We start from the raw sequence: 24,864 nt of genomic DNA, 5'->3' as shown, positions 1-24,864 counted from the left end.
TGGTGACATTGTCGGGATTCTATCCAAGTAGCAGCAGTTTACAGTCGAGTCTATTTGGGGAAATTATACAAGGGTTTAGCCTAACAGAACCAAATTTTTAAAAAATGCAAAATAACAAAAGCACACCTGGGTGAGTTGCTTTACAGACAGCAGGCAGTGAAAAGATGGACTGAATGGCCTCCTTCCAGGCTATGACCAATCTTAGATGTTACAAATAAAATGGAAACAAAATGCTCTACTAGAAAAAGGGAATAGGTAGATTCAAGGAAAAAAAAGAGGAAATTAAGAAATCCTATAGCATTTTTTTTTAAAACAGTGTTCACTGTCCCAATGCAACTCACAGTTTACTCCATTCACAATCACTATAACCTGGTGTTGTCTGATCTTTAACTTTGTATACCCCAGTCCAACACCGGCATCTCCAAACCATTCACTTCTGCAATGTAATATAGGAAACACAGCAGCCAACCAGTACAGAGAAAACCTCCATGGCAGTAATGTGGTCAGTGGTTAAATCATCTCATTTGGTGACCTTGGATTCAGAGTTAAATGTTGCCCACAATATCAAGAATATCTGCCCTACACCTCATGGAAATGGTTGCACACCTTAACATCCACAAACAAGGGACCAGACAGTCCCTCAGTTTAGGCCCCTTCCCTGACAATGCAGAATTGCTTTACTATAGCACAAACAGCTTCAGTCTGAAGTGTAAAGCCAAGTCTCTGGAGTGGGATTTGAACTCATGATCAGCTGACTCAAAGCAGTAAGGAGTCAGGGCATACGCATCCAGAATATGGTCATGCAGGCAAACAGAATTGTACCCTGGGGGTTAGAAAAGAAAACTTACACCTGAAAGCCTTATGGAGATTCTAGTTTATTCTAAATTAACAGTTTTGTAAACTATTGCTAAGATTGTTTTTGATCTTCATCTATTTCCCACCAACCCATAAATTTCTCAAAGACAGTTTACAAAACAACTAGACAACTGAACACACAAGTGATCCTTAACAGTACAAATGAAGCAGGCTTCACTCATCTGAAGAAAAAATGCATCTGACACACAGCAGCATGCTTTAATGTTTTTACTTCCAAAAACAAGCTTTAATGAAAATGGAAAAGTCTGGAAATATTCAGAAGATCCATCAACATCTGAAGTAGTCTGATGCAAGAATCCATAATTGGGTCATTACAAGGCCTCTCTATTTCCAGCAGGTTACAAAATTCTTTCAGATTTCTGTGCTGCCTGCCTTTCCTTTTTAATCTTTAAAATTAGGTTCCATTACCACAAAGGAAATTGTGCTATTGGATGCTCATCAGATTCATCACCAACTGTGGTACAAACACCCATAACGTAAAGAGATTTCCACTTGTGGGAGAGCAAAGAACAAGAGGGAATTATCTCAAAATAGAATCATCCATCAATTAAAAATATGAGGAGGAGTCATTTTCTTTCAGTCTGGACAGAGATGCAGTGGTTTGTGTCAAGGTTCATCCTGAGCAGCTCTGTAATGCAGGACTCTGTGCTCTATGGTCTGTTCCCCAAGACACACACCGAGACAAGCATCAACTCAGGCTGATCTGCCTGAAACCTCTTTTAGATTAGATTACATTACAGTGTGGAAACAGGCCCTTCGGCCAACAAGTCCACACCGACTCACCGAAGCGTAACCCACCCAGACCCCTTACCTAACACTACGGGCAATTTAGCATGGCCAATTCACCTGACTTGCACATCTTTGGACTGTGGGAGGAAACCGGAGCACCCGGAGGAAACCCACGCAGACACGGGGAGAATGTGCAAACTCCACACAGACAGTCACCTAAGGCGGGAATTGAACCCGGGTCTTTGCCGCTGTGAGGCAGCAGTGCTAACCACTGTGCCACCGTGCCGCCCACTTGTTGAGGAAGACCAATAAGTTGACATTGAGCAAGTGTTGCAAACTGGCACATTCCAAGGGTCCTGGACTACATGCTAAGGGATGCACTAAAGCCTGGAGCAGCTGCTGCAGGGCAAGACCACCATCTGAGGTCCTTCTGCTGAAGTTAAATGGGGGTCAGTTCAATTATCAAACCCTTCCAGTACCTCAAATACATGTAAATATAGTCTCGTCCAAGTAAGAGATACTTTCAGTTTGTCTGGAGTCAAACTCCAATGTTTGTTTATTTCCTTGATATGCTACTGTACAGAACTGAACTGTGTTTGTAACTATGTGTGTAGATAGTTTTATGAATAATAGAGCATTGTGGAGCGATGGAATTAATTACTACAAAAGGGCTTTAGAGGCCGAGTCATTAAGTGTATTCAAGGCTGAGACAGACAGATTTTTAATTATTAGGAGAATCGATGGCTCTCGGAAAAATGGAGCTGAGAATTATCAGATCAGCCATGATCTCACTGAATAACAGAGCAGACGGTAATGAGCTGAATGGCCTACATCTGCTCCTACATTTTATGACTAAGTTTAGCCAGCAATCGCTAAAGGAGACAAAAAAATGCTCATCAGCCTACTGGAGCAGATACAATGGACCAAGTGGCTTCCCTCAGCACCATAACAATTCTCTGATGCTATTAATTGGACCTCATACAGATCCTTCCTAACTGGATACAGCCCACCAATTGTAATGTCTGTCTGTAAAGGCATTTGCAGGTGGAAAAAGATGACACTGAGTTCTCTCTCACTAGACAGTTATCAGGTGAACAGATTATAAACCCACCTCTAATCAATAACTGGAAGAAACTGTACTGACACAACAGGGAGACAGTGGCAGAGAATTAATGTCACTAGCCCAGTAATTTAGAGACCCAAACAAAAGCAGAAATTACTTGAAAAGCTCAGCAGGTCTGGCAGCACATATGGAGAGAAATCAGAGTTAACATTTCAGGTCGAGTAACCCTTCTTCAGAACTGGTGAACAATTTCCAGCAATTTCTGTTTTTGTTTCTGATTTATAGCATCCAGAGGTTTTTTGGCTTTTAAATCAGAGGCCCGGATTGATGCTCTGTGGGGGAGGGCCTGCAGTTAAAATCCCACCTCAGCAGCCACGAAAGTTTACATTTAATTAATAAAATCAAATTGAAAATAAGACTTACTAATGGTGACCATGAAACAACAATTTTTGGGGGGAAAAGAAATCTGCTCTTTTGATCCACATAAATCCAGATCCACAGTAACATATAACTCCTGAAATGGCCCAGCAAACCACTCCCTTGTATCAAACTGCTATTAGGTAGCTATTTTATAGCAATGTGGGCATACCTGTACCAGAGGGACTGCCACAATTGAAAGTGATAGCTACTTTCTCAATAAATGTCAGTAATGCCCACACCTCATGAAAGAATAGGAAAAAAAAAGATGACATTGTGTCTCAAATCCACAATCACAGAATTCAAAGTTGACCTTACTTGAAATTAAAAGTCACACTACATCAGGTTACAGTCTAACAGGTTTATTTGGAAGCACTAGCTTTCGGAGTGCTGCTCCTTCACTGGGCAATTTGTGGAGCAGAATCATACGACAATTTATAGCAACAGGATTGTAGTGTCATGGAATGTAATAATAAACAAATTTAGCTTGAGTCTTTCATCTTTTAGAGTGATCATGTAAGTTTCGGTTCTTTCATATGTAAATCCCAGAACTTTTTTTAAAGTTACATTCTCAAGATAGCTTTAACAATAGGTGCCACCTCAGCTCAGGAAATACATTGAAGGTATGATCTTGCTCCACCACCACCTAAAGCAGCAGCACTTCGAAAGCTGGTCCCTCCAAATAAACCTGTTGGGCTATAACCTGGTGTTGAGAGATTTTTAAACTTTGTCCATGCCAGTCCAACACCAGCATCTCCAAATCACTACTTGAAACCTGTACGGGCAGCATGGTGGCTCAGTGGTTAGCACTGTAGTCTCACAGCACCAGGGTCCCAGGTTCGATTCCAACCTCGGGCGACTGTCTGTGTGGAATTTACACATTCTCCCTGTGTCTGCGTGGGTTTCCTCCGGGTGCCCCGGTTTCCTCCCACAGTCCAAAGATGTGCAGGTCAGGTGGATTGGCCATGCTAAATTTCCCATAATGTTAGGTGTATTAGTCAGAGTGAAATGGGTCTGGGTGGGTTACTCTTCGGAGGGTCAGTGTGGACTGGTTGGGCCAAAAGGCCTGTTTCCACACTGTAGGGAATCTAATCCAATCTAAATTGATATTCAAAAATGAAAATCTTTTGTCAAAGAACCTTAGACAGCAACTTACAAAACCACAACCACTTTTATCTAAAAGGAAAAGATACAGCACTCCCTGTAAGTTCTCCAAAACACCCACTATCCTGATATGGAAATACATCCCTTCCAACCACACAGCATCAATGTGGATTTCACCAGCTTTCTCATTCCCCTCCCCTCACCTTTTTCCAAATCCAATCCTCCAACTCAGCACCGCCCTCTTGACCTGTCCCCTGTCCATCTTCCATCCCACCTATCTGCTCCACCCTCCTCTCTGCCCTATCAGCATTACCTGCACCTTCATCTACCTGTTGCACTCTTAGCTAACTTCCTCCAGCACCTCTCTTCCTCCCTCCCCCCCCCCCCCCCCCCCCCCCACCCCCCCACCCCCCCCCCCCCCCACCCCCCCACCGGCCAGCCAGCAATGCCCACATCCCACAAGTGAATAAAAAACACATGTAAATTAATAGAGCAAAATAAGCTAAGTGTAGAGATAAGTGAAATTGGAATTGGAGATGCAGTTTTAAAATAATACTCACCCATTTAAGACAGACATGGGATGGATTTATTTTCCCTCTTAAATTGTCAAGAGTCTTTGGAACCCTCTTTCCCAAACAGTAGTGGAAGTGGGGTCATTGGATATTTTTTAAGACAGAGACAGATGGATCATTGACTAATAATGCAGTCAGAGGTTACTCAGGATAGGTGAGAATGTAGAGTGGAGGGCACAACTTCAACCAGCCATGATCTAACTGAATGGTAGATCAGGTTGGTGGCCTGAAAAGCCTACTCTCAACCCATATGTTTACACAACTGCATTATTATCCAATGTTTTAACTTACAAAAAAAAATTAAAAAGTGCAACGAGTGCAAGTGTAGTAAACAGAACACAAAGTCATACCATAAATTATATTTTCTTCAAACTATTTTAGTGCCACAGCATAAGTGCAGATCAACAGAAAGCATCTGGGAGTGATTACAGGGATGCATCTAGTCTTCAGTTACTTTCCATACAGAACATATCTGGGAATGATTCTGAGGCAAACATATATTACTATAAAACCAAGACTAATGGATACCTGGGAGTGATCTACCTGAAGTGTGACCTTGGAAGGGATAGATATAACATCCAAAAAAAAACAAGTCTCCACCCAAAATTATGTTGTGAACAACCCTTATTACAGGAATGGCAGGTTATATTGAATTCACAGTGATGTTACACTTTCTGAGCGTAGGTAGACTTTACAGGAGCCTGGGCGTGGTATTTGGTGTCAAAAGCAAATGGAATCAGTGCTATGGGTGCAACTGCTTAAAAACTCATTTCAGTTAGTACCACAATTAAAGTCTAAAAATCAAAACATCATTAAAGTCTCCAGTACAAATTCCGCAACAATTTTGTTTTAATCGAAGGCCTCCAACTATAACTTTTTAGTTTCCTGATCACTCCCGCAGATTAGGAGTTTGAACTCCAGAAAAAGTGGCGCTTAGATCAGCAAAGACAGCGACACATTTTAAACACACAGACACACTCCTCAATGCTGCTGGCTGAGGAAAACACTTTTAAAAGAAAGCAAGCGAACCTAAAACTTCAGAATTACAGAACAAACGATCAGCGACTGCACACAGTCATTAGGTAAAGGCTAAAGGCGCGCCCTCAAAAACTTACGTTGAGAGTAACTTCGTGTTTCTTCAACCGCGACTTCAAACTTTTCATGATTGACTTCAATACAAAGTTTGTTCTGTTTTCCTCTGTCTCTCCTCCTCCTCCTCCTAAGCAGGTTGGTTAGGGATCTCCAGTGGAGTATTGTATATTTTGGGGGGGTGTGGGGGTGGTTACAGGGTGGTCCGGGAGGGAGATGGATGACACTAGACTCACACTCAGGCTCTCCGCAAACTCCGCCGCAAGTTGCCTACAGCGCAGCTCCGCACCAAGGAACACCCCTCACCTGCCGCCACCTGATGGACAGCCAGCCCAGCCAATCGCACCCGGCCTGCCCAGCCAACCACTGCCGGGAGAGGGTGGGATTTCCTCACTGTGATTGGCAGATCTCCAAGGGGGCGTAGCCTGCGCCAACCCCTCACCTGGGCGCGAGGGAAGGGGAGCTCACCTGAGGCCACAGCCTCCCACCACCTTAACCAAAGATACCTCCTGAATGTTCCACCAAAGATATCTGACCCTAGATTCTATTTTAGTTTTAAAGTCTCTGAGTTAGTCGTTTCTTCTGCGGGGGGGGTTAAATGATACAAAGACTTGGATTGATGTAGCGCCTTTCACCTCTCACAGTCCTTCACGTACAGTGATGCTGTGGAGATGCCGGTGATGAACTGGGGTGGACAAAGTTAAAAATCACACAACACCAGATTATAGTCCAACAGGTTTATTTGGAAGCACTAGCTTTCGGAGCGCTGTTCCTTCATCAGGATCCTGCCCCACTAGCTACCTGAGGAAGGAGCAGCACTCCGAAAGCTAGCACTTTCACATACAGTGAAGCACTTTAGATGTGAGGCTGCTGTTGGAATTTAGGACACATGATGGTCAGTTTGCCCATAGCAAGGCTCGCCCACAGCAATTTGATATAGAGGTGCCGGTGTTTCGCCTGGGGCAGACAAAGTCAGAAGTCACATGACACCAGGTTATAGTCCAACAGGTTTGTTTGAAATCACAAGCTTTTGGAGCGCAGCCCCTTCATCACCGGTGAACTAAGAGAGAAGCACACACTCACAGAATTTATAGGAAGAGAGATCAAAAGATCGTACAAATGGTATAAATGGAGTGCTGAATGCTAAGTGTCTGCAGGTGATCAAAAGTGTCAGACAGTGTGAGTGAAGTCTAGAAGAGACTGAAGACTGCAGGCGCTGGAGATCAGAGTCAAAAAGAGTGGTACTGGAAAAGCACAGCCAGTCAGGCAGCATCAGAGGAGCTTATGATCAAAATTTCAACTCTCCTGCACCTCGGATGCTGCCTGACCGGCGGCTGTGTTTTTCCAATGCCACACTTTTTGACGTTTGTGCGTGAAGTGTCCATAGCTGAGTAACAGCAAAGGGATAACATATATTCCAATTAAATGAGGCAGAAAGATCATTTTTAAAAATTAAAATTAAAAAAATTGTCTCCAGCAACACCTCATTTTTAATTTTATAATTATCTCTCTGCCTCACTTAATCGGATTTTTGGGCATCCCTTCACTTGTTATTAAGCTGTTGACACTTCACTCACATCTTCTGACACTTTTGATCACCTGCAGAGGCTTATTATTCTGCATTCCATTCACACCATTTGTATGATCTTTTGATCTCTTTGCCTATAAATTCTGTGTCCGTGTGCTTCTCTCTCACTTCACCTGACAAAGGGGCAGCACTACAGAAGCTTGTGATTTCAAATAGACCTGTTGGACTGTAACCTGGTGTCATGTGACTTCTGACAGCAATTTGATAATGAGCAGATGACCAGCTTCTGTGAGCTTGATTACCAGTTTCAGGAAAAACTCTCCAACTCTACCATCACCCTGTGCTTCCTGCCTTTCTGCAGTTTTTTGATTCAATGTGTCACTTGGCCTTTGCTCTCAATGGCTCTCAAACATGACCCTTTCTTAACAAATCCATGCTGACTATTCCTGATTAATCTGTATCCCTCCAAATGCAAATATATCCTGTCCCTCAGAATTTTTCTAATAATTTCCTCCCCATTGAAGTTATACTGCCTTGCCTGTTATTCTTTCATCCCTTTTTAACAAGTAGACAGTATGAACAGTCCTTCAATCCTCTGGCACATAATCTGGAAAGAATATGCATTACAAAACATTTCAACTTGAATATTACAAAATTTACAATAAAATTAAATTTATCCCCACACAGCATGTTCTACAATTGTTCAATATTTACAATATTTATTCCATGTCAAATATATAACCCAAGGAAAAATCATTTCAGATTGGAAATTAATAGAAGGACAACAGAAATAAACTTATCTCACTACATCATGTTCTATGTTGAAGTGGTTCAATGTTATGGATATTAACCTAAAATTTGCTGGGTTAGCTAAAATGGAAAAGTATGAAATCTGCTCTATCGAAAAGTTGATGGTCAGGTGATGACCACAGATTAGAAAGGTCACTGGTGTTAATGTGTCTGTATCTGAAGCAATGTGTAAATGTTGTAACTCATCCGTAATGGACTAAAATGTCACAGTATGTCTGAAAGGCTGTTTTAAAACAGACACAGTGAATTGTAATGATAATGTGACTATTTATCAAGTAAACAGAGTTTGCTTGATCATAGAATTGTGCTGTGTAAATACCATGGTTGATTAGATGACATAAATGTGGCAAGATAAACTTAAGGTCAAAGTTTGTTAAAACCAAGTGGTAAGTCTCTGTCCAAGGGGAAAAAAAACACAAATGTCTTCATGACTAATTGATTAAACTGATCATGATAGATGGCACATTTGTGGTGTTTGTACTAAGCAAACTAATCAAATTGCTGGAGACTGGACAGTCTCAAAGTTTGAATCCATACACTTGTCTGTATAGAAAATGGGTATAAGAAAGTGTGCCCCACAGCGATAGCTGGCTAATACAGGACAGGGTCATCTGATCAGTGACTGGAGGATGAGATGGAGTGGGATGATCCTCAGACAAGTATATGTAAACTGGGTCACTTGCAATTGTGAGCATTGTATGGATTAAAGGGTGCATGACTATTTTTTCTGTGCACCTTGCTTTAATAAAGAAGAATTGGGTATATTGTGTTATTCGGACTGTTTTGGGTTTTGACATTCAGAGTAAATCTGACAGACCAGGGAAACTAGGACTAAAAGCCAACAGTACATTTTCAATTTTCATGATCTCTTCAATGTACATTCATTGTAAGGAATTCAGCCCAAAGCGTTTGACATATTCCAGCCTCTTCGTTTAGTTGAGCTGAAAGGCTTCAGAGAGTGAATTTTCTCCATAATGGCACTGCAATGGCTGCCTCAAGCTTCATGCGTCCTTTAGCACACAGACCTGGACCTTGGAATATGCCAGTCTGCAACACTCAATCAAGAACAACGCTATGCACTGGAAAACCAGCAAGCCTTGAGAGACCAAAGAGTGTCTTTCACTGAGATGATGAGTTTTGAGATGCAGTTTGCATTTGTCTTGGTGTGTGTTTCTGGGAACAAGCCTGTGTCCTGGAGTTTCTAATGTTGAACCTTGCAAAAGAGTTGAATCTCTTTCCAAAATATTGTAGCAAAGGCCCATTCCACTGGGGCCTCACCTGGTGAACCTTCACAAACCTTGCAAGTGATAATTAGCTTCACATTCCATCACTGGAGGGTAATTAGTTAGTAAAGGTCATGCTGTTGTTTGCTATATACCAGTTTCATACCTGATACTAATACCACCACAATATATGAAGAGAAAAAAAAATTGCAGGTCCAAAGAAAAAAGTGCAGAGGTGTGGGAGTAGCTGAGTAAGGAGAGCTTTGTCTGAGCTTTGACAAAGGGTCAGTTAGACTCGAAACGTCAGCTCTTTTCTCTCCTTACAGATGCTGCCAGACCTGCTGAGATTTTCCAGCATTTTCTCTTTGGGTCTCAGATCCCAGCATCCGCAGTAATTTGCTTTTACCTGGTAAACTCACAATAGACTGAACGGCCTCCTGTGCTGTGACCATTCTATGATCCTATAACTACAAGTATTGCAGCTACGTTGTTAGCTCAATGAGTGGTAGACAACAAATATGCCATCATTGTGGTCATTCATAACGCAATAATTATTTTTAAACAGTAATGGATGTATAGACTTTCCTGCTCAGCCATTCTGCAGAAGGCAATAGTATAATCATGGACCAATCCAATGGAAATCCTGTTTTTTGGCACTGTCTTACAACATGGTACCTGGAGGAGAAGGAGGAATGGATGGTGTCTGGACATTGGGTCAGGAGAGGATTGCACTTAACTCTGTGTCTGTCTTATGTTACAGTCATCCACCAACATTTGCGTATGATGTGTGGCTCCTTAAGAGGGACCAGAACACGGCTGACAGCAAAGTAAACATGTCTCCAGCATAAGTCAATACTTCAGAAGCTCAGAAAAGACAACACATCTGGTTGAGCCCCAAACCGATGATGAAACGGTTGAGCAAAGGAACATGAACCCAATGCCATGGGGACAATGAGGTCATACACAGCATCAGACTATTGGCTAAGGATGGGAGGTGTAAGACACAAGTGAAAAGAATCAAAAGCAATTATCAATGTCATAGTGTGTGGCTTGGCAACACAATTAAGATATTTTAGAATTAGAATTAGCTTTATTGTCACATGTACTCAAATGAGTACAGTGAAAAATTTACAAGTCAGCACTTATGGCGCCATCTTAGATACTAAGGTACTTAGGTACAGATTCTTTATACAGATATCTTATATGCAATTTTTTAAATAATGATGGTATATTATGATAAAAATTAAACATACACATTCAGAGTAGTAGCACTCAACTCTTTTAAAATGTCATGTCATGGAATTGTATGATCCAAATTCACAACCATTACTTCCAAGGCAATCTCAATGTTCATCAAAGGAAGGCTTTGAGTGCAATGTATGTTTTCCATTTAAACTATTGGAATTTTTCAATATAAATTGGTACTGGCTAAATTGTGTATATGTGTGTGTGTGTGTCTGTCCGTCTGTATGTGTCTGTGTCTGGCTTTGATCACTTTCTCTGGCAGATAATTCTGCAGTTGCACCATTCTCTGGGTGTAGACATTTTTCCTCATCTCATCAAATAAACATTAGATGTAAGCCATGATCGTACTGATTGACAAAGAAAGCTCTGGGACTGTAAATCTACAAGGGGTTAAGAGTTGTTATGCTAATAGTTAGAGTACTTCATCAGTGACATCAGATTATATGGAATTGGGGCCTAGAGGAGGAAGACTCTAGGCTGAACCATTTCCCTGTAAATAGTTCTGTTTGCAATAATCTGGATTCCAGTTCTCAATTATCAAAAGCACCCAGAACCCAGTTGTGATATGTATTTAAAGTCACCCTTTTATTTATGTTTGGATAGTCCCATCGTTCAAGATAGCACTGATATCATGAGACTCCTCGTGAGCTCCCTACAGCAGATCTAACTCTAACATTTGTTACAACCATACTATGACTCTGTCTAAGTTTTTTTGATCTGTACATCCTTGCTTATTGTGATCTGCTTGTATTGCTCGTAAATAAAGCTTTTCACTGTACCCCGTGACATTAAATCAATCAGATAATCAATCAGTAAGGGAGGATGAATTTTAGGCTATATATACGGAGCTGAGGTGAAAAAAAATAAATGAGGGCCAGCCTTAGAAATAAGGTCAAATAATTCACAAACTGATGTTGATGAGTTTGCAGGCTAGACCAGATTATCACAGAATATTATGGTGCAAAAGATGGCCATTCAGCACATCATGCCCATACCAGCACGATTATATCGATTAGGTTAGATTCCCTCCATTGTGGAAACAGGCCCTTCAGCTCAACAAGTCCACAGTGACTCTCTGAAGAGTAAATTACCCAGACTCATTTGCCTACATTTACCCCTGACTAATGCACGTAACACGAGGGGCAATTTAGCATGGCCAATTCACATAACCTGCATGTCTTTGGATTGTGGGAGGAAACCCAAGCAGACACGGGGAGAATGTGCAAGCTCCACAGCCCAGGTGGGAAACAAACTCAGGTCCCTGGCGCTGTGAGGTAGCCATGCTAATCACTGGTCCACTGTGCTGCCCTAATTGATTCAAGAACAGGTTACAGGATTATTTTTACAGGGCTGCCAGGTAATACACACCCAATATGACCCAGTCTACATCAGTATGACCTCAGTAACATGTTCCTTCTATTTTCAGAATGAGTTCAAGTGGACCTCAGTGGGCTATCAGCCAGATAGTGAGAGAGTTAGAATTGACATAATACAGAAAAACACAGAACTACTCCTGTCCCTGAAAGGACACGCACCAAGAGCTGATGGACCTTTACATGCATCTTGATTTCCAAACCCTTCTATGGTCTCACCCCTCCCTATCACTGGAACTTCATCCAGTCCTACAACTCTCCAGGATCTCTGCACCCCTGTTATCTGGTCTCAGAACCAGCCCTGACTATAATCATTCCATTATTGGCAACTCAGCCTTCAGCTGCTTAGGCATTCAGCTTAGGAATTACTTCCCTAAATTGCTCTACCTCTCCTACTTTCTTTAAGATGCGTGTTATAACCTGCCTGTTTAATGAAGCTTTTTGTCACTTGTCCTATCTTATATGGCTCAGTACTGAACCTCAGTGTCCGATGGCAATTTTATTACATTAAGAACATGCTATATAAATACCAGTTATTGTTGCATTAACAATGCTCACGATTGGATCCTAGAGTAGACCATTAGATATAGGAGCAGAATTAGGCCATTCAGCCCATTGAGTCTGTTCCATCATTCAGTCATGACTAATATGTTTCTCAGACCCATTCTTATGCCTTTTCCCTGTAACTTTTGATGCCCTTACTAATCAGGAACCCATCTATCTCTGCCTTAACGATACTCAATAACTTGGCCTCCACAGCCTTCTGCAAAAATGAGCTTCACTGATTCACCACTGAAGGACTGAAAAAATTCCTAAGCAGATGTTAGAGATTAGAGTCAAGATTAGAGTGGTGCTGGAAAAGCACGGCAGGTCAAGCAGCATCTGAGGAGCAAGAAAATCAACGTTTTGGGCAAAAGACCTTCATCAGGGCCTGTCAGAGTGATGTTGCAATGGATGTATTGTGCACTGAAAGTAGATTCTGCATTTTCAACTGGCGACTTTCTGCCCTTCCCTCCCCATGTGATCTGGTTCCACATGTCGAGGTGGGAAAGATATAAAAGAGAGCTAAGGGGCAACTTTTTCACGCAGAGGGTGGTACATGTATGGAATGAGCTGCCAGAGAAAGTGGTGGAGGCTGCTACAATTACAGCATTTAAAAGGCATCTGGATGGGTAAATGAATAGGAAGGGTTTGGAGGGACATGAGCCAAATGTTGGCAAATGGGATAGATTAGATTAGGAAATCTGTTCAGCATGGACGAGTTAGACTGAAGGGTCTGTTTCCGTGCTGTATATCTCTATGACTCTATGTGATCAGCTTCCTTCTGATACCTATGAGGCTATTCTTCAGATATGAAATATTGGCAGGTTACTCAACCATGAAGTACATCACATTGACACTGACTGAGTTTCATGTACACAGGGAAAAAAGAGTTACTCTGGAAAGATTGTCATGATAATGGGTCATAATGCTGCATTACTTAAAGACATATTTACATTTTAAATAACAAAGGTGTTATTTCTGTTTAAAAAATTTAAAAAGACATACAAGTATAAATGGCTAAGAATGTAAACTCAGTGGTTATGTGGGAAATTAAGTGTGGATTATACAGAGTCCCGAGAGGAACCCTAGAATGTCATACTCAAAGAGCGTCAAGGGACCCTCAGACAGCAACTCGTCAAAGGGAGAGATGCCATCCTGAAAATTACCTGTGATCTCCTGTGGATTCTATCCCAGCAGGTATGATAAGTTGAAACAAAAGCAGCTCTGGACTAAGAACATGTTTTCACTTTGCCTTTCAATGAATACCCAAGAAAATGGTTAAAAATTGACTGCAACCCCTGGTCTCCATAAGCTAGCTTGTGGTTCAAGTTGCACTGTGCTAAATGTACTGTGAAGGGGTACAACTGTGAACTGCCATTGGATGCCCTCAGATCTACAGATAAGAAAAGAAATAAAATTTCCCCTTCCCACTCTCTTTTCGATATGACCATCCTTGGCTTCCTCCATTGCCACAATGAACCAAACCGCAAATTGGAGGAAAAACACCTCATCCTCTGCCTGGACAGCCTACAGCCCAGAGGACTCAACTTTGAGTTCTCCAAATTCAAATAACATTCCTTCCCATCCTCTGACTCTCTTCTCAGACCCTCCCCCTCCCTTCCACTCCTCCCAGCCGCTAACCAGATCCATTCCTCCCATTGACCAACCTCTACCTGTCTTCACCGATCCCAACTTCAACACCCTGTCCCCACCTCCCCCTTTTTCTGCAGCTCCCCCCACACCCACCACCAGTCCTGCAGCTCCCCCCACACCCGAAACGTCGACCTCTCCACCTCCTGATGCTGCCTGGCTTGCCGTGTTCTTCCAGCCTCCTGCTTGCCTACCTTGGATTCCAGCATCTGCAGTTTTTTTGAAAATAAGTCATTAGTATTGCCAAGGAAAATAAAGACAAAGTACTGCAGATGCTAGAAACCTGAAATTAAAACAGAAAATGCTGAAGAAACTCTGCAAGCCTGGTAGCACCTATGGAGAGAGAAACAGGATTAATGTTTCAAACCCAACATGACACTTCTTAAGAAATGTTGGATAAATCTGGTCAAACTCCTTTCAGTTAACTGCAGAATCAAGAAACTCCTTCAGCTGCCAAAGTCAGTGCCACTGCAATCATACACCTTGGGGGCTGCAATGTTTTACAATCTGCCACAGTCAAGCAGGAGAGTAATTCATACTTTCTTTCAACTTTTAAATTTTCGGAGTCACCTGTTATTTCTAAGCTGTGTCTATATGTGTTGTGCTTTTTACACATGCTATAGGAAGGATGTTGTGAAACTTGAAAGAGTGCAGAAAAGATTTACAAGGATGTTGCCAAGGCTGGAGGATTTGAGCTATATGGAGGGACTGAATAGGCCGGAGCTGTTTTCCCTGGAGCATCAGAGGCTGAGGGGTGACCTTATAGAAGTTTATAGTAGCCACACACGCAGACAACAAGCAACATGAATTCGACTGGGACAACACTACTATCATAGGGCAAGCCAGACAGAGAAAAGCCAGGGAATTCCTAGAGGCATGGCATTCATCCACAAACTCCATCAACAAACACATCGACCTGGACCCAATATACCAACCACTACAGCGGACAGCTGAAACTGACAACCGGAAGCGGCAGGGACAGACCACTATAAAGACCGGAGGAAACATCAAAGAAGCGCTTCGCAGGAGGCTCCCAAGCACTGATGATGTCGCCTAGCCAGGAGACGAAACGTTTGCAACAAAAACTTCCAGCTCGGCGAACAGAACCACAACAGTTTATAAAATCATGAGGGGCATGGATAGAGTGAAAAGTCAAGGTCTTTTCCCTAGGGTTGGGGAGTCCAGAACTAAAGGGCATAGGTTTAAGAGAGAGGAAAGATTTAAAAGGGACCTATGGGACAACTTTTTCACGCAGAGGGTGGTACGTGTATGGAATGAGCTGCCAGAGGAAGTGGTGGAGGCTGGTACAATGACAACATTTAAAAGGCATCTGGATGGGTATATGAATAGGAAGGGTTTAGAAAGATATGGAGAAAGTGAGGACTGCAGATGCTGGAGATCAGAGCTGAAAAATGTGTTGCTGGAAAAGCACAGCAGGTCAGGCAGCATCCAAGGAGCAGGAGAATCAACGTTTCGGGCATAAGCCCTTCTTCAGGAATGAGGAGGGTGTGCCAAGCAGGCTGATGAGGAATATGGGCCAATTTCGGGCAAATAAGACTAAGATTAATTTAGTTTATCTGATCGACATGGACGAGTTGGACTAAAGGGTCTGTTTCTGAGCTAGACAACTCTATGACTCTACGGTAGCTAGTAAACTTAATCTTTCTTTACCTCACAAAAGTGTGGCTAAATTGGCTCTTTTAAAATATTAATATATTTGGGCGTGGAAAAGGTATCCATGAGGGAAGGGATTCTTTTCAAAACAAACCTTGTGGTGACCAACCATGGAGGGACTGTATAAAGAGAGGAGACAGCTCATTACTGGGACAATAATAAACCTGGGGCCCTCTGATAGAGACCAGTCATAACAAAATATCAGGATTCCATCTTTCTCTAAAAAAGCTGCTCTTATAATTTTGTTCCAATTTTCTTAAGTACTAAAACAAAGACAAATTTATTCACAGCAAACCTCTTCCAGACGATTCGGTCAAATTCAAATTAGTTCCAGCTCATTATGCCACATAATAAAATGTATTAATTTCAGTTGAATGAGTCAAATTTATTGTTTGCAGCTTCAGACCATTTCCAACCTTGACATCTCACTGTTTTACCTTGAGTATTTTTACCATCTTGTATAACCTATCCTGCAGAATTATTCTAGCTTCTATAAACCTCCCTGCAGTGACAAAACCTTCATCTCCTTGAGGAAGGGCTCTTCTCCCAACTGTTTTACTCCCAGCCTCGAGGGGAGGGGCAGTGGGGTCTCCCAGCCTCGAGGGGAGGGGCAGTGGAGTCTCCCAGCCTCGAGGGGAGGGACAGCGGGGACTCCCAGCCTCGAGGGGAGGGGCAATGGGGACTCCTAGCCTTGAGGGGATGGGCAGTGGGGTCTCCCAGCCTCGAGAGGAGGGACAGGGGGTCTCCCAGCTTCGAGAGGAGGGACAGTGGGGACTCCCGGCCTCGAGGGGAGGGGCAGTGGGGTCTCCCAGCTTCGAGAGGAGGGACAGTGGGGACTCCCGGCCTCGAGGGGAGGTGCAGTGGGGACTCCCAGCCTCGAGGGGAGGCGCAGTGGGGACTCCCAGCCTCAAGGGGAGGGACAGCGCGGGTACATCTGCTTCAGCTGCTTTAATATTTTTCTCCTTTTTTATGCTATAGAAGATTAGATTACTTACAGTGTGGAAACAGGCCCTTTGGCCCAACAAGTCCACACCAACCTGCCAAAGCACGACCAACCCAGACCCATTCCCCTACATTTACCCCTTCACCTAACACTACGGGCAATTTAGCTCGGCCAAATCACCTAACCTGCAAATCTTTGGACTGTGGGAGGAAACCGGAGCACCCGGAGGAAATCCACGCAGACACGGGGAGAATGTGCAAACTCCACACAGACAGTCACCCGAGGCTAGAATTGAACCCAGGTCTCTGGCGCTGGGAGGCAGCAGTGCTAACCACTGTGCCACCGTGCCGCCCAAAGGACTCTATGTATTTATTTTCCAATTTATACATTAGATTTTATTCCTAGGCATCTTTGTATCTAAGATGGCAGCAGAAATGGTGATTTTTTACACTTGCACTGTACTGCTGTATCCAAGTACATATGACAATAAAAACTAATTCTAATTCTAGTTCTATCCTCAGGTTTCACTCACTCACATACATGCTACACTCACTTTTGCTCTACTTCCTTCCCTACTGGTATTACCACTTTCCCTTTGGTCACCACTGGATTCTGTTGTTTTTTGTTCTCCCTGCCCAGCAGAATTCCTAACTTTTCCGAACTTGCAGAGACGAGCTGCTCTGGCACTTACACCTTTCATCTCTCTCTCTCTTTCTCACCTATAGCAGCCTTAACCAGTCACTCAGATTGTCAATTCAGCAATCACTGATTGCCTATACTTAAGGCTGTATTCTGTCTAAGCTATACATTCCCTGATACACATACAAAGATCTTTAAATCCCACTCTCGAAAGATTTAATTGGCCCCCAGAATCCACAGCCTTTTGAGGGAGAGTTTCAGAGTTGTACTAAACTTAGTGTTCTTTGATTCCAGTACTTAACCACTTAGCTTGGATTTTTAAATTGTTACTTTGTTCTGGATTCACCCATCAGGGATGATAAACTTTCTTGATTTGACTTGATTTATTGTTGTCATATGTCATACATATATACATACATACACAGTCATACAGCCCGGAAACAGACTCCTCAGTTCAACCAGTCATATTCATAGAGATGTACAGCACAGAAACAGATCCTTCGGTCCAACTCGTCCATGCCAACCAGATATCCCAACCAAATCTAGTCCCACCTGCCAGCACCTGACCCATATCCCTCCAAAACCTTCCTATTCATATACCCATCCAAATGCCTTTTAAATATTGCAATTATATCAGCTCCACCACTTCCTCTGGCAGCTCATTCCATGCATGTACCACTCTCTGTGCAGAAAAGTTGCCTCTTAGGTCCCTTTTATATTTTTCCCCTCTCACCCTAAACCTATGCCCTCTCGTTGTGGACTCCCTGGCCCCAGGGAAGAGACTTTGTCTACTTATCCTATCCATGCCCCTCATGATTTTGTAAATCTCTATAAGGTCACCCCTCAGCCTCCGATGCTCCAGAGAAAACAGCCCCAGCCTATTCAACCTCTCCCTATAGCTCAAATCCTGGCAACATCCTTGTGAATTTTTTCTGAACCCTTTCAAGTTTCACAACATCCTTCCGATAGGAAGATCAGAATTGCACGCAATATTCCAAAAGTGGCCTAACCAATCTCCTGGACAGCTGCAATATGACCTCCCAACTGCTGTACTCAATACTCTGACCAATAAAGCATACCAAATGCTTTCTTCATTATCCTATCTGTAACTCCACTTTCAAGGACCTATGAATCTGCACTCCAAGGTCTCTTTGTTCAGCAGCACTCTCCAGGACCTTACCATTAAGTGTGTAAGACCATGTTGAACATTATCCCAAACTAAACTAGTTCCACCTGCCTACTCCTGGCCCATATCCTTCCAAACATTTCCTACTCATGTACTTATCCAAATATCTTTTAAATGTTGTAACTGTGCCTGCATTCACCACTTCCTCAGAACGTTCATTCCACATGCAAACCATTCTGTTAAAGATTTGCGTGAAAAATTTTGTTTTGCATGTAGTACAGGCAGATCATAATGTACAAGGACATACAGATCGTAGGGTGATTGGACAGAGTGAGACATACAAAGTTACAGCTGCACAGGAGGTGCACAAAAGCAAGATCAACATTATGTTTGAAATTAAGTCCATTCGGAAGTCTCATAACAGAGGGGAAGAAGCTGTTCTTGAACTGGTTGGTATATGTGTCTAAGCCTTTGTATGTTCTGCCTGACAGAAGAGATTGGAAGAGAATATATCGGGTGGGAGGGGATTTTGATGACAATGGCTGCCTTTCCGTGGTAATAAGAAGTGTAGTGGGCGGCACGGTGGCACAGTGGTTAGCACTGCTGCCTCACAGCGCCAGAGACCCGGGTTCAATTCCTGCCTCAGGCGACTGACTGTGTGGAGTTTGCACATTCTCCCCGTGGGTTTCCTCCGGGTGCTCCGGTTTCCTCCCACAGTCCAAAGATGTGCAGGTCAGGTGAATTGGCCATGCTAAAAATTGCCCGTAGTGTTAGGTAAGGGGTAAATGTAGGGGTATGGGTGAGTTGCGCTTCGGCGGGGCGGTGTGGACTTGTTGGGCCGAAGGGCCTGTTTCCACACTGTAAATCATCTTATCTAATCTAATCTAATCTAGGTGAGTCAATGGATGGCTGATTGGCTTGTGTGATGGTCTGGGCTCTGTTCACAACTTGCTGTAATTTCTGAACTACAATCCTCTTGGACATTTTAATTATTTTTATCCCTCAATATCCTAAATTTAAGGAAATAGAAGCAGCCATTGGTCATAATTTAATCCTTTGAATCCAAGTGTCATGTTGTGCCCTGGGCTACACTTGAGCAATCCCATGAGGGAAACAGTGTGTATTAAAAATTCTCAAAAAGCACACATCCTAAAACTTTGTGTAGATATTCTGAACTCCCATTTACAGGAACATTTCTATCTGCCAAGTTTATGGGAAGCTCATGATTCCTTCCTTAAATTAGCAGCTAAATTGCAAGCTCAAGTCAAGTATTGAGGCACCACAACGAATATCATTTTGCATTATGTCTGGTTTTAATAGGACTATATTTCAGGTTTTAGGATTACTATTAAGGTTTCATTTTATTCACAGCCCTGTGACTTTGAGGCAACATTTCATATTTTCTTTGTCACATCTAAGGTGGCTGCACTGTGTAATATTCTTTTCCTGGAACAATTCCCAATCCAGATAAGTTCAGGCCTGAGTCCTGTGTTCCCTGGATCAACAATTAATGTTTTGTCATTGCCACTTCAAGACCAAGTAGCACATTTCTTTGGGTGGTTATTGTGATTCATTAGGTTGAACGTCTTTGATGACTGAACCCCAAGAAGCTTCATTGCTTAAAAGTAAATTTGTTGTCACGAGAATATTTTATGGTTCTATCTACAGTTACTTGTATGTGGTCATACTTACCACCAGAAATTCAGGACAACACATTCACACGAGGGGATTTGATAAGCTCTTCAACTCTCTTAGCCTCTCTCTCTTTGTCTCTCTGTCTCTCCTCTCACTCCTTAAAACCTGCTTCTTTGAGCAAATTTTTGGTCACCTGTCCTAATATCGCCTCAGTGAGTAGGTGTCCAAATTTGTTCTGTGTGATGTGCCTTGTAATGTTTTACCGTATTAAAACCACTAGATAATTACAGGTTGTCAGTATTCCTGCTGCTTGTTTTTGATGTGCCGCAATAATGACTAGAGTGTGTGGAAGAAGCTACTCCTATGAATTGATAAGCAACAGGAAACACAGGAAAACTTGACAATCAAAGTTAAAATGAGCTTGGAAAGGAATTTGTCTTAATGAATATAATTTTTGAAGAATTAATTACATGGAAAGGTGGAAGAAATATTTAATAATTAACATGAGGTATGAAACCTGAAGCAGAAGCATACAAATTAGATTTCTGTTCGGCCCCAATATTTTTCCCAACAGTTCCTGCAGTCGCCAAGAGATACTGTAGCATTTTTAAAATTCCATCATAGTTATTGGCATCAACAGCAATGCCAGCATTTATTGAGCGTCTCCAATTACCCTTGAAAAGGTGATAGCGAGTTGTGTTCCTGAACGTAACTGAGTGATGTGCTCAGTCACATTGCTGAGGGTTTACAGTCACATCTAGGCCTGATGTTCTTCTTGAAACATGACAAATGAAACAGACTTTTTTTTTATGGCAATCCAGTAGTTTCATGGTTCTCATTACAAACAGATTTTTAAAAAAATTCCAGGTTTATTTCAGGTCTGAATTCAAACTTCCCAGCTGCTATCGTCAGATTTGAACTCATCACACTGAGTCTTTAATTGAGACCCTTTGATTGCTGGTAATAAAACTACTATGCTACCATACTTTTTTCGCATTCCCTGGACTGCTATTGTTCATATGTAAGTCAAAACAATAAATACTGAAATACTGTTTGACTACAGGGAGCATATTCTGTCATTACCCATGCACTTCAACAGATGTTGGAAGTTACAACTGAACAGAACTATCAGAAATGGAATCTTTGTTCTCTCAATTGCTCATTGATCTCAGAAATCCCAGATTTGATCCCTTGCCTGAGAGATCTAGCTAACAGTCTTAGCAGAGGACAAAGAAGTGAGGAGGCAACAAAAGGTCGGCTAGAGTGCTTCAGAGGTTTGAAACAAGGCAGCTGAATGCAGCCTGCCATTGGTGGGGTGAAGAATTGGAAAAATCACTACAGGACAGAGTTCAAGAGACCCAGATATTTTGGTAGGTTGTGGGTTTGGAGAAGGTCACAGAGATGGACGAGGCCATTGAGGAATTGAAGGTCAGGCTGGGAATTTTAAAAATCAATGACATGGATCTTCCATGGAGCAGTGGTTATCACTGAATATCTGATCTTTTACCTGACCTGACCTTACCCCACATTTCAAGATGGATCATCCAAGCCCAGCCTCTCCAGGAACACAGTGCAAAATATCCCTCAGAGAGTTCCATCGCTACACTGTATTAATAGGGAGAAGACTGGAAAGACCCTTTTACACAGCATTAGCTGCTGTGAGGTAAGTGTGAATGACTAGTATGAATGTTAATGAATGGGTAAGTGGTCATAGTGGGTGTGTGGGAGAGATTGGTGGATAAATGGTGGGGTGACAGCTGGATAGGGTGACAAGTGGGTAAAGTGAGCAAGGTCAGTAGGTGGTTGAGTTGTATTAGGCATTGGGACATAGTCACATTGAGAGGGGCAGTCAGGGAGTCAAGTGAAAGTAATCTGAGGTGGTAGAAGATGGAAAGGGCATTGGTGTGAGTGTTTGAGGGTCAGTTCTGTAGATACCCAAGAGTTTAAGTGGCCTATTACTTCCTGGGTACTTATTCACTTAGGTGCTGCAGAAAGGTCCAAAGTTTCTGATTCTAGCTCAGAGTTGGAGAATTTTGTGGAGGATTCCAGGGAGCAGAAGAATTGCCCGTCAGAAATTCAAACTTCCCAGGAAATTCCCATGGAGGTCAGAGTGTCCAGAGTTACATGAAATCCCAGTATCTTGAGTCGAAGGTCCAGTCTCTAATGTTTCGGAGATTGGAAGATCTGGGTGAAAACGTTGCTGGACTGGCAGCCAATGTACATCAATGATGCTGTGTGATTCGGATTTACATTAAGTTAGGACAAGATTCTGGATGACTGCAAGTTTATCATTCTCTATGCAAACTTGAGCTTGACCTGAGGGAAACTTACTCTCACGGCAACAGTTCAAATTTTACACAAAGTGTTCCATTTCTTGACACCAAACCAAATACTTATGAAAAACTCTGTCAAAATTCCTCCATTTACAATAAAGTTGTGTTAAAACACCTTCTGATCAAAGGTATATTCTCAAGGTTTAGCTTCACATCCAAAGGGCTGGAGTATAGGGATGCAGACATTATGCTGCAGTTATACAAACCTCTAGTTAGAACCCCTGAGAGTAATGTGAGCAGATCTGGGCACTACACCTGAGGAAGGATGATTTGGCCCTGGAGAGAGTTCATTACAGGTTTCCAGGAATGATCTCTGGACTTTAGGGGTTAAGTTATAAGGAAAGGTTAGACAAACTAAGCCTTTATTGTCTGGAATTTAGAAGGTTAAGAGGTGATATAATTGAGGTCTTCAGGATATTAACAATGAAAGACAGGGTATATGAAGATAAACTATTTCCATTGATTGAAGATTCTAGAACCAGGGGCATAGTCTAAGAATTAGTGCCAGGCTAATAAGGTGGGATGTTAGAAAGCATTTCTACACATAAAGGAGTACTGGAGATTTGGAACTCTCTTCCTTAAGCAGGGCAGTCTGAGATAATTAATTCTGAGATAGACAAATATATCAAGGTGTAAAGGGACATGGGCCCAATGCAGATGGGGTTGGACTACAGATCAGCCATCATCTTATTGAATGGCAGAACAGGTTCGACGGGCTGAATGGCCTACTCCTGTTCCTAGGTACCTAAAATACCATGCTACAGCAGTGTTGTTATAAGTTCAATTTTCATCATAACTTAACTGATCAATTCCACAACTTTCTTTGAATAAAATTTAAATAAGCTGAGATAAAGACTGATTTGAGAATTCCAGCTTTTGTCAGCTGTGGTGTACAGCGAATTGAGTCAGCTTTTGTTCAATCCGTGATTGTATTGGTGGAGTTCAGTCTATGGCCAAACTGCATGTGCAAACAAATCTCGCTGATTGTTGGACACTATGTAGAGGAATGTCACTGGGCATTTTTTTTTAGTTCATTCACAGGATGAGGTTGCCATTGGCTGCACAGGGATTTATTGCCCATCCCTAACTGTCCAGAGGGCTGTTAAGAGTCAATCACAAGGAGTAACATGTAGGTAAAACCAGGTAAAGACAGCAATTCTTTTTGTAAAAGGACATTAATGAACCAAATGGGATTTTTAGACAATCAACAATAGTTTTGTAGTCATCGTTAGACTGTTAATTCCATATTTGTTACTGAAGTTAGTTTGCAACATCTGCTGTGGCAGGACTCAAAGCGGGGTCCCCAGCACACTAGCTGGGACTCTGGATTAATAACCCAGTGTTAATGACACCAGGCCGTTCGCTCCCCTTGCTTCACACCAGGCATGTGACAAGTACAAAGTGGCATTGTTGCTAATGCCACTGACATCCTGTTTCCTTTCATAGCAAAACAAGTTCTCAGTGGAAGGTGATCACTAACACATTGAAGCATCCTGGAAATGTGCATTATAAAAGCAACACCAACTTATTCAGTCACCAAAGAAATCAACAGCCAGCATTATGGGAATTGGAGAAAGTCAGAACGGGTATTCTGTTTGTACAGAATTGTTAAAGATGAACATTAATTTATAAAAAAGCAACAATCTCCTTAATTTTGTTTATTTAGTCACCACATACTCATAACCTGGATCATTGCGTGTTCACTTCCTTCGACTCTCCTTGGTCCAATCTGATGTCCATCAAAAGGATTATTAAGAGGAGTCGGATATTCATGACCAGCTAGCCAGAGCTTAATAATATCATTGTTAGGAAAAGGTAAGAAGGCTCTGGAACCAAGGCAAGAGGTTGGATTTCACAGAGAGTTTGGATAACAGAATGGTGGAACAGACTCGATGGGCTGAGTGGCCTTTTCCTCTTCTTTTATGTTTATGGGCAGTGTACAGTGACTCCCATGTTTAACCTTTGGCATGTTGGATTTAATTGATGACTGCAAAGTAGGCTGTGCTCTGGAACAATCCAAGTGATTGTCTCATTTCACCCCTGGCCCCGATTAAGATGGAACACCCCCCTCCTCACCACTATCTGCACTGAGCTCCACCATCATGGAATAACTGAGAATGGGAGGTTATCCTGCATTGCTCTTTACTCATTAACACAATGTTGAAGTACATCATATCAGAAAGCATTGACATTCTATTGTTCTACCAGAGATATAGTTCTGTCAATTTTAGTTTAAATGCATGTTTTGAAATTCCCTAAGATCGATCAGTAAACACAGCTTCATATCTTCAA

The 24,864-nt window shown here is 42.3% G+C and overlaps 1 protein-coding gene across 5 annotated transcripts in view; it reads right to left on the bottom strand.

The window, feature by feature from the left end:
• Positions 1–6,081, bottom strand: part of LOC122540891 (uveal autoantigen with coiled-coil domains and ankyrin repeats protein-like) — a 162,656-nt gene extending 156,575 nt beyond the window's left edge. For all 5 annotated transcript variants that reach the window (XM_043677132.2, XM_087981284.1, XM_087981286.1 and 2 more), the window contains exon 1: positions 5,877–6,081. In XM_043677132.2, coding sequence (XP_043533067.2) covers positions 5,877–5,924 — 48 coding nt within the window. In that variant the 5' untranslated portion in view covers positions 5,925–6,081. The remainder of the gene's footprint in view (positions 1–5,876) is intronic.
• Between the last annotated feature and the right edge of the window lie 18,783 nt (positions 6,082–24,864).

Source organism: Chiloscyllium plagiosum, unplaced genomic scaffold, assembly GCF_037043375.1.
Source record: "Chiloscyllium plagiosum isolate Xiang-an unplaced genomic scaffold, Cpla_swu_hap1 HiC_scaffold_39, whole genome shotgun sequence".
NCBI classification, from domain to species: Eukaryota; Metazoa; Chordata; class Chondrichthyes; order Orectolobiformes; family Hemiscylliidae; genus Chiloscyllium; species Chiloscyllium plagiosum.
Note: the sequence above shows the minus strand (reverse complement) of the source record. Positions and strands in the feature narration are given on the sequence as shown.